At 38.2% G+C, this 11,215-nt stretch overlaps 1 protein-coding gene across 1 annotated transcript; it reads right to left on the reverse strand.

The window, feature by feature from the left end:
- Positions 1–3,583: 3,583 nt before the first annotated feature.
- LOC125241719 lies at positions 3,584–8,105 on the reverse strand. Its single transcript, XM_048150324.1, has 4 exons — positions 7,771–8,105; positions 6,693–7,430; positions 6,426–6,556; positions 3,584–4,606 (listed from the first exon to the last, which is right to left on the reverse strand). The coding sequence occupies exons 1-4, from the start codon at positions 7,916–7,918 to the stop codon at positions 3,584–3,586; spliced, it is 2,040 nt and encodes a 679-aa protein (XP_048006281.1). The 5' UTR covers positions 7,919–8,105.
- Between the last annotated feature and the right edge of the window lie 3,110 nt (positions 8,106–11,215).

Genomic DNA, 11,215 nt, shown 5'->3' on the forward strand with positions numbered 1-11,215 from the left:
GTTATCAAGTCGTCTGTATGTTTTTTTTTTTTTTTTTTTTTTTTTTAAATGTTTGTTCCTCGATATCTCCGTCGTTACTGGACCGATTTTGAAATTATTATTTTTTATTGAATGTATATGCATACAGATTGGTCCCATTTCTCTCGAGAACCCAGTTCTGATGATGGGATCCTGGAGAAATCGAGGGAACTCCTCAAATCTGAAAGGCATATATATGGTGATTTTTAAAGGAACAGCATGAATTTACGGCTGATGACGGTCAGAACGGAACTCAAATCTGAACGGCACGCTTATAGTGACTTTGGTATTTTTATAAGAACAGCATGCCCTTACGTCCAGAACAGTGACATTTGGTGCAGTGGAACTCCTGATGATGGTCAGAACGGAACTCCTCAAATCTGAACGGCACGCTTATAGTGACTTTGGTATTTTTATAAGAACAGCATGCACTTACGTCCAGAACAGCGACATTTGGTGCAGTGGAAGTGCTGATGATGGTCAGAACCGAACTCCTCAAATCTGAACGGCACGTTTATAGTGACTTTGGTATTTTTATAAGAACAGCATGCACTTACGTCCAGAATAGTGACATTTGGTGCAGTGGAACTGTTGGTGATGGTCAGAACCGAAATACGTAATCCAACATTCGCAAGTAGCTTTCACCAGAACCCCAAAGGCGGCGGTTTTTTTTTTCTTAAAAATTATTTAATAATAATAACATAATCGTCTAGTCTGTAGGAAGCTACAGTAAAGATTGCACCTGAAACTTTCTGTCGCAGTTTGGGACCTTATGAACATCAGTCTTGACGCCATAAACCACATCAGCATTGGTTTTATCTGTAGATAATAGTATTTTATGCAACTGGCGTTTAAGTGAGATCAAAAAAGACGAGTGGCGTGAGTAACAATTTGAAGCGAAGCCGAAAATTTTTAATAAAGACGCCACGAGTATTATTTGACTTAGTTAAACACCGTTGCATACTAGTACATTGTGCAACAAGGGGAGGAAGTTGAATCTTACTAACGAGAGTATAAAAAAACCGGCCAAGTGCGAGTCGGACTCGCCCACCGAGGGTTCCGACAGAGTCGCACCATAAGGGTTCCTTTTGTACGGAACCTTAAAAACAGTCTGCGGTTTCCATTTATGAATAGAGTGATTCTTGAGGAAGGTAGGTATATAATTTATGTTGAAATATAACCATATTTTATCGAGGCGGACATAATCCCGTTGACTGGGCTTTTAATTGTAAACGCTGCCCAGACCGCTAGAGCTATATCAAAATAACGTATGGCGAAATTGTGTCTTTCTAAGGCCGATAGTCCACTATCATAGATCTGTATGCCTCCCTTTTTCTCCAACATGAATAATAAGGACGGCATGTTGCCTATGAGTGTGATACTATACAGCACGACCGCGGATGATTTTATTAATTCTGATGCGGTAAAAATTCACGAAAAAAATGTACTTTTTTGTACTGACGTTTAAAAAAAATGTATCCTTATGATTTTGGAGTTTCGACATAGGGCCCGGGGTCGTGCTAGGTAGGTACTCCCTGGCACGACCACACTATATTTAATGAGATTTTAAATTTCTGTTGCAGTACAAATTCACGAAAAAAAATGTACTTTTTTGTACTTACCTTTTAAAAAAAATACCCTCATGGTTTCGGAGTTTTGACATGGGGTGTGGTCGTGCTAGATAGGTGGTACTTCCTGGCACGACCACACCCCACCCCATGTCAAAACTCCGAAACCATGAGGGTATTTTTTTTTAAAAGGTAAGTACAAAAAAGTACATTTTTTTTCGTGAATTTGTACTGCAAAACTAGTGTAATTACACTAATTACTTTTATATTTCGACTATATTAATGCCACTAGTCAGTAGAGATGATGTGCGAGTGCCTAAAAATAAATTCCTATTTAAGTTGACCCGCAGGAGGGCAGGCGGATTTTAGTCATAGGGCTTACGGAAAAAAACTGCATTTTATGCAGAAAGCAAGCCACTTTGCACAGTGATACTAGGGACCAATACAAATAATTTCATCCGAGGAAACACGATTTTCATCCACTAGAATTCAAGATGGCGGACATTTTCCAAAATGGCGGCTGCATATTTTTAAAAATTTATAGAATCATAACGGCTGCACCGATTTTGATGGTTGGGGTGTCTATAAGTTCGTATTGAAACGTTTATTAATATAAAAAAATTAAGTTGTAAAAAAAATTAAGATGGCGGCCGAATAATAAGAAAAATATGAAATTTTCAAACTTTGTTTTTCATTCTCGTGAAATTTACCAATAAATTTTCTATGATATGGCCACATTTGTATATATTTAAATTAAACCTTATAATATTATCTGCATAATAAAATAAAAATCATGAAAATCCGTTGAATAGTTTTTGAACTATACCCATTTCAAATGGAGCGCGCGGATTTGAAAGACGTTTTTGCACGTGATGTAAAAATTATGGCATCATAACGGCTGCACCTATTTTAATGGTTGAGGTGGCTATCAGCTTGTATTAAAACATTTATTCATATAAAAATTAAAATAATTTAAAAAATTCAAGATGGCGGCCGAATAATAACAAAAATACTAAATTTTCATTTTTTTTATTCTCACGAAATTTACAAATAAGTTTTCTACGATATGATCACATTTTTATTTATTGAAATAAAATCTGATAATATAATCTGCAAAATAAAACAAAACACATTAAAATCCGTTCAGTAGTTTTTGAACTATACGCATTGCAAATGAAGCGCGCGGGTTTGAAATACGTCTTTGCACTTGATGTGATGCATCGTATCGTTTGGTACCGCTATACACGCAAGACTGATTAGTTATTTTGGTCACAACTTACTATATTACTATTCAGAATCAATGTTTTTAGTATTTATTAGTTTTAGTATTTATTATATTAGTTTTTTTTTTATTCCGAATTTAGGTATATTAGATGATCAAACGAACTTCTTGAAGTGAAGTTCGATCACTATTATGTGAATCGCTTCATTCGAAGATATAATAAATAACCAGGTAGTTTCTTTAACTTGCGAGGCAACGTAACACGATTTTCAGAGTAAAATAAAGATTTTTATTTTAAAAGTAAGTGTATTGACTTTTTATTCCATCCCCACATTCCCCACTCCTAACCGACCCAACAAGTTCTAGTCGCCATATTCTGACCTCATTCCTTTTTAGTAAGGATCAAAACTTGTATATGGGTTAATAAGAAACTTGTTCTTATGTGACTAAGTCACGGGAGGGGAGGGTGCTGATTATATCTTCGAATGAAGCGATTCACATAATAGTGATCGAACTTCACTTCAAGAAGTTCGTTTGATCATCTATTATATTTCATCGCTTCATTCTTCAGATATAATAAATAACCAGGTAGAGCTTTAGAGAAGCAAGTTTTGCATCCTGTTAATATTTTAATGTTAGGAAGTAATTATAAACAAATATGTAATCAATCACTCTGATTTATTGCAAGGAACAATAGTACCTAAACATATTCTTATGTTTATTTTTATATTTTAATTAACATAATTTTCAATTATTGGAAACAATCATTATTAGATTAATCAGATATATTATTACCGAAGCACACAGCTTTAGCAAACGCATCATTGTTGCCGTCTTGTAACGGCCTATTATAAAATTTTGAAAAAGTCTGAGATTTAGCTGTCCATCCAGCAGCTTTGCGGATGACCTCTATGGACACCCCGGCGGCGCTCGCGGCCGACGTGGACGCGTGCCGCGTGCTGTGCGCGCCGAACCTGGACACGTCCACTCCCGCCGCTGCTAGCACCTGCCGTATCCATCTTCCCACAGTTTGGCTTGTGGCTGCTCTGTGGGGAGCTTTATACGTCAGTAATAGTGTGCCCTGGTTCCCGGCTCTCTTATTTTGTGTTACCAAAATATAGTCTTTGAGAGTTAGGGCAGGACAAATGCTTAGATTTTCTCTAAAGTAAGGTATATTCAATAGAGGCTGTTCTCGACCAGGTGCAGAGGTTTTTATCAAATCAGGTATTGAAATTTTGATTAAGTTCTCTGTGATATGTATATTTTCAATTTTAATTAATGAGAACGTTTGTACTCGGTGAGCTGTACAAATTGCGAGTAAAATTGCAAGTTTTTTAGTCAATTTCTCAAGGGTAAGTTCAGTATTAGGATACCACGTCGATACTAAATCAAGAACAACTTGTGGATCCCACGTATTATTATATTTTGGCAAACTAGGTTTTAGTCTAAATACACCCTTGAGTAATCTCTTAACACGTTCATCAGAACTAACATTAGGCAGCAAGAGAGCCAACGCAGAGCGATGACTGTTTAATGTTCCGTAAGAACAGCCTTTGTTGAATTCACCTGTCAAGAACGTGAGTATTGACGTAATTGACGGTTCTAGTACTTCTATACTATGTACGTTACAAAACTCCCACCAGAGTTTTAGTGACACATTATATTGTTTTATTGTGTTCTCCGAAAGAGAAGCTAAAGTCAATGGGATCGCTTCCGTAGGAACGCCGCGGCGTGAGAAGGCCTTGCTGATAGCGTCGCGGCAGCCAGGGTAAGGCTGGTGTGCAAGCGGTGGGGTCGTCTGCAATCAGATCGGAGTAATACTTTACTCGGATTGAAATAGATCATGTCTGACACTAGTAAATTCTGCAGCATGGAAACCAAGGCTGAGAAGGCCAATATGGGAAGACCAAAATTCCTGTTGCTTTATCATCGATAATTTTTCGGATGCATTTCAGTAATAAACAAAATGGTGGGAATGCATAGAAAAACTGCTGGCTCCAATCGAGCGTGAATGCATCTACAGCAAAAGCATCAGGTTCTTGGAACCAAGACACGAATCTGTCACATTTGGTATTGGATCGAGATGCGAAGATGTCTATTTCAGGTTGGCCAAAATGCTTGACAATAGTTTGGAAAGCATGATCTGACAACTCCCATTCGGTATCTGGATTGGACTTCCGTGACGCTTCGTCAGCGCGATTATTTTTCGTATTGACATACGATGCGTATAAAATAATGTCTCGCATCTCGCACCATTGCCAAATTTGTCTACTAAGATCGTTCAGATAGGGAAATTGAATTCCACCCATTCGATTTATATAACTGATAGCAGTAGTATTGTCTATTCTTAGTAAAATGAAGCAATTTGATTCATTGGCTGCAAAGCTCTTTAGACCTAAAAATACTGCTAACAGCTCTAGATAGTTAATGTGGTGTTCGATCTCAGCAGCCTTCCAATGTCCACTGACAGTAATATCACCGCATACTGAACCCCAACCGGTTCTTGATGCGTCTGTGTAAATTTCTAACTTGAAACTTGACGTTCTCATATGTGACGAAGTTGTATATATATTATCTTTCCACCAACGTAAATCATCCAGGATGGTCTCTGGGAGATTTATTTTGGCTACGTAATTATCGTCATGTTTTTTGAGACTAAGAAATTTATGCCTTTCTAGTAATTTTGTATACAACCAACCATAGTTGGTGGCAGGGCATGCGGAGATGAGAACACCAATTAACTGAGCATACTCTCGAATGGTACATCGAGGTAGCTTCATAAATTTAGTTACTAAACAGTAAATTTTTTCCCGTTTTTCTTGGGGTAAACCCATAGTTAGATTTCGAGAATCAAATATAAATCCGAGAAATTTACAAGTTTGAGAAGGTTGTAAGACACTTTTGTCATTATTTATAATGAAACCTAAGGTTTGTAATAAGTCAATAGTAGCGTTTACGTTACTTAGACACTCGTCATAACTATCACCTATACAGCAAATGTCATCTAGGTAAACTACGGATTTAAATCCTTGTTTTCTTAGATGCGTTACAACCTCCTTCATAATTTTTGTGAACACTTTAGGTGCCACAGACAGCCCATAGGGCATAGCTGTAAATTCGAACATTTCAATTGTATTTGAGCCGTGAGGCACAAATTGAAAACGTAGGTACTTTCGATCTGCTTCACTAACAGGTATAAGTAAATATGCCTCTTTTAAGTCAACTGTGGCTAAAAAGCCATTGTGTGGAATAAGCTTAGAGGCAGTTCGATAGTCCTCCATTTTAAAATGGGACTTGGTCACAAATTTATTGAATGACTTTAAGTTCAATATAAAACGGCTACTGCCATTAGGCTTTGGTACTAAAAAAGTGCTAGAAATATATTGATCATTTCTATGATCGCATTTTTTGATAGCTCCTAAGCTAATTAATTTATTAATTGCCATACGCATTTCTATGGTATCTTCGGGCGATAAAACATTTTTAGGTACCAAAGGCTGATGTACAGTCTTACATAACGGTATTTTCAATCCCTCTTTTATCCAGGATAAAACAGTAGGGTTATTTGTGATCTTAGACCAACAATCGTAAAATTGTGCTAATCTACCAGCATGTACCTGAGCTACTGGTGTGCTGCAGGTGCTCTCGACTTGGCCGGCGCTGGTTGACGGGTCGCGGCAGCCGTGTTGACGTACGGGCGACGCGTCGCCGGCGGCGGGTTCGTCCTGCGATACCCTCCTCGCCCCCCCTGTTCGACGAATAACGGGGAGGACCGGACCAGTTTCCCTGTGTGAAGGTCCGAGTGTTCGTCGAATTAGAGGTGCCAGGCTTTGGTGCACTGGCGGTCTTTTTTATTTGTTGACCTTGACGTTCGATAGCCTTACTAGCCTTAATTTTATCCGATAAGGTAATGCCGAAAAGGGATTCGTCCCGCTCGGTGTCTTGAATCACGTGAAGGAAATTTTTCTCCAAGCTCGGCGTGATCAATTTTATTCGGTCCTTTGTAAAGAAATTATGTGCATCGGAGAGTATGCGACATCCATCACTCAAATATTTGAGGGCTTCAACTTTGTTCTCAGTCTTCAAAAGGACATCCATGGCTCGACTGACAGCTGCTATGCCTTGACCGAGTTGTTGTTGTACGGCGACATATTTTTTGTCCCGTCCACGTACTACCTCTGTTACAGCGGCCGCTATCTCGGCGTTAAGCTTGGGCGCTTGTAATAATTTACAGTTAATAGGAACTAGATGTTCCTTAAGGAGTGTATCCTTATTGTCTTTCGCCAAACCTTTCTTTAAAATAGGTAGCCATAAATTGGCGAGACTATCATGAACGCTTGTTCCGTAGTCAGGCGTTTCGGAGGTAGATTCACCGAGCGCTGCAAGCAGCGTAGGGTCAAGGGGCGGCTGATCGGAGCCCTCAGTGGCCGGCGGCGCGGGCTGCGCGGGCGCGTCGACTTGGTCAGGCACCGGCGCGGCCGGGTCCGCTGGCGCGGCCGTTTCGGCGGGCACGGCCGGGGCGGGCTCTTCCTCTGGAGGAGTCCCTTCTTCATAAACGCCAGGATCGTAATCCATATTTTCAACCTCTAGACCTTGGTCTAGGTTTTGTAGGTGATGTTCACCTAAAAAGAAAATTAAAATCAGAACCTGATGAGGTTATTAATACCACCAATCAATATTGTCTCGCAGACAATATTATGATGAACGTGTATATCTAATTTATATTTCACGTATTTTTGTAATTTAATAATTGAAATCAACTCGCAGTTGATCTCGTCACAGTTAACTCGCAGTTAACCCTGACAAAAATATTGAATTATATAGTTTTGTACTATATTTTATAATCGGAATCAACTCGCAGTCGATTCCGATTGTCACAGTTAACTCGCAGTTAACCGCGACAATATTAAAATTCAAGAGGGTAGGTAGATAATAAATACACTTATTAATTTTGAGACCTACCTTGTTCACTGACATCCGACTCGTTTGAAGATAACACGGATTGATGTCTACGACGTTTCTTTCTAACGTCACTTCTAACTTCTAAATCTTGAAGTTTCCTCTTGTATCGTTCAATTTTTTCACGAACACTACGCTTAGGCTTCGGCATCTTTGCGAAGGTGTGCTCGTTGCCATGCACGAAAAAGGAATGAGGTCAGAATATGGCGACTAGAACTTGTTGGGTCGGTTAGGAGTGGGGAATGTGGGGATGGAATAAAAAGTCAATACACTTACTTTTAAAATAAAAATCTTTATTTTACTCTGAAAATCGTGTTACGTTGCCTAGCAAGTTAAAGAAACTACCTGGTTATTTATTATATCTGAAGAATGAAGCGATGAAATATAATAAGATAACCCCCGTAAACTTTGATGGTCATATTTTTTTATTTTAATATACGTAAAAGAACTTAAATGCACATAACACAACATTTGTATTAATAGCAATTGTCCTTTCCGAGGACTCCAGAGATAATTTTCGACAACTTCTGTAGGGGGTTACAGAAATATCTATGTATAAAATAACTTATTTTCTGCTTCTCGTCTACTTAGTCTACGTTTCGAGATGGTCTGCTTGTTATACGACAAGGAGCGTATGTTTTTGTAGTGCTGACGATGTTGGTGGGATGTTGGTTATTAATTTTGGTTGGAAACAGTTCCTTGCGCACCAAGTTCACCGATAAATGTGGAGTCTGCGGATCATATATAGGCCGCAGGTGAACTTTACAAGCTTGGCCATTATTCCTCCAAGAAGACACTGTTATGTTAGTATGACAACCAACAAGGCTTGTTCCAGAAACTGTAGCCTGTTGATGTTATTAGTGTGGTGATTTTTTTTAAACAATTTACTTCCTCAGAGAACGTTTGCTCTGCTATTTGAGAGTAAACCATAGGAACGTAACCGGAAGAAGCTGATAGCCTCATTGTACCTCGCGCAAAAGATATGGCGGAACAGGGACTCACGCGTATCATCAGATGTTCCGATACAGACGTCAGGTAGCTAAAAACTACTGGAGTCTGAAGTACGGGTGAAAGATAGACGTAAATTCTGTGGCTTCGGGTTTGGACCTAGCTTAGAGCCTCGAAAGGTCTTTGCCTCATGGAGAGGCCTCAAGTGAGTTCAGGGTGGTAACGGACACTAGAGTGTCCCATGCCCTTTGTTGTTTGAGTTTATCTCTCAGTTTGTAGCCATGGAGGCTTTCAGGATGTTACCTGCGAGATCGGACGTGATTGTAAATGGAGGTAGGAATGTCGGCAAAATGACACTTTACGATTGCCTAAGCCGTCAAACCATACCGGAAAACAGGCCTAAGTTCATGCTTGCTCACTAAAATATGTGTTAAAAACGGTCCCAATTTGGCATTTAAGCATGGGATCTATGGAGCTAATTATATTGGGAAATTTCCAAGTCTTATCTAGTATATTTTCTTAGGTAATATTTCAAATGAGAATAACCTAGCCTAGCTGAGCTAAGTTATAAAAAAGCCAACACTTTGGATCCTGGAACACCGACTGTTCTTCGTGGTTTTCACGCCTTTACGTCTGACACCACTTCTTTTTTCAATACAATAGGAAAAAATCATGTTCTAAAACATTGTTTGCACACCCTGAAGTATACCAGCTTTGAAATAACATCGCAGTAACTACAAAGTCTTCCTGGAGGAATAATCGCCATGCTTGATAAGTTCACCTGAACTTGGTGAGCAAGAAACTGTTTACCACCAAAAATAAATTAGTAACCAACATCGGCAGCATTTGCGCTCCGTGTCGTATAACAACGCCCCATATTCTGGATATTACTTATGTGCCTATGCTATCATCCTGGGGTTGGAAACGTACAATGATAGTTGCGTACTGCAGTGGTCTGAAAACAGAGAGATATGGTATGAATGGGTATACTTGGACAATTGCGGTTGTGAAAAAGGCTGCGAAACAACACGCTGTACGTGTTGTGGGTCTACCCTGAGCAATGCAAATAATGCAATAAAACATTTGCAAAGGCAGCTGCCAAAATAAAAAGTATTTTGCAATAATGATATTATAAATTATTATTTATTCATTATTTCCTTGTATTTTGATATTATTTTGTATGACTCTTTTATCTTTCAGTATATCCTAGACGAGAAGCAAAAAATAAGTTTTGTATTAATATATGTTTCCGTAGCAGCCCCCTACAGAAGTTGTCGGAGATTGTCTCTAGCCTTGAAAAGGAGAAGTGATACAAATGTTATGTGTACCTATTTAAGTTCTTTTACGTATTAAAATAAAAATTATGAACATCAAAGTTTACGGGGGTTATCTAAATATACCTAAACTCGGAATAAAAAACTAATAATGTATAGAAATACTATAAACATTGATTCCGAAGTAAGTTGTGACCAAAATAAATAATCAGTCTTGCGTGTATAGCGGTACCAAACGATGCGATGCATCACATCAAGTGCAAAGACGTCTTTCAAAACCAAGCGCGCGGTTTTGAAAGACATTTGCAATGCGTATAGTTCAAAAAGTACTGAACGGATTTTAATGTTTTTTGTTTTATTTTGCAGATGAAATTATCAGATTTTATTTCAATAAATAAAAATGTGACCATATCGTAGAAAAACTATTTGTAAATTTTGTGAGAATAAAAAAAAATGAAAATTTCGTATTTTTGTTATTATTCGGCCCCCATCTTGAATTTTTTAAATTATTTTAATTTTTATATGAATAAATGTTTTAATACAAGCTGATAGCCACCTCAACCATTAAAATAGGTGCAGCCGTTATGATGCCATAATTTTGACATCACGTGCAAAAACGTCTTTCAAATCCGCGCGCTCCATTTGAAATGGGTATAGTTCAAAAACTATTCAACGGATTTTCATGATTTTTGTTTTATTAAGTAGATGATATTATAAGGTTTAATTTAAATATATATAAATGTGGCCATATCATAGAAAATTTATTGGTAAATTTCACGAGAATGAAAAAGAAAGTTTGAAAATTTCATATTTTTCTTATTATTCGGCCGCCATCTTAACTTTTTTCATGATTTTTATATTAATAAACGTTTCAATACGAACTGATAGACACCCCAACCATCAAAATCGGTGCAGCCGTTATGAATCTATAAATTTTTTAAAATATGTGGCCGCCATTTTGGAAAATGTCCGCCATCTTGGATTCTAGTGGATGAAAATCGTGTTTCCTCGGATGAAATCATTTGTATTGGTCCCTAGTATCACTGTGCAAAGTGGCTTGCTTTCTGCATAAAGTGCAGCTTTTGACCATAATTTCGCCGTAAGCCCTATGACTAAGACATCCTGACGTCAGAATGTCTGGCCACTTTATTCGCTCGATTTTTCGATATCAGTGGAGGTACCAAATATATGTACTCAGGTACCAAATAGGTACTAAATTTTAGTAT

The sequence above is a fragment of the Leguminivora glycinivorella genome, chromosome Z (assembly GCF_023078275.1).
Source record: "Leguminivora glycinivorella isolate SPB_JAAS2020 chromosome Z, LegGlyc_1.1, whole genome shotgun sequence".
NCBI classification, from domain to species: Eukaryota; Metazoa; Arthropoda; class Insecta; order Lepidoptera; family Tortricidae; genus Leguminivora; species Leguminivora glycinivorella.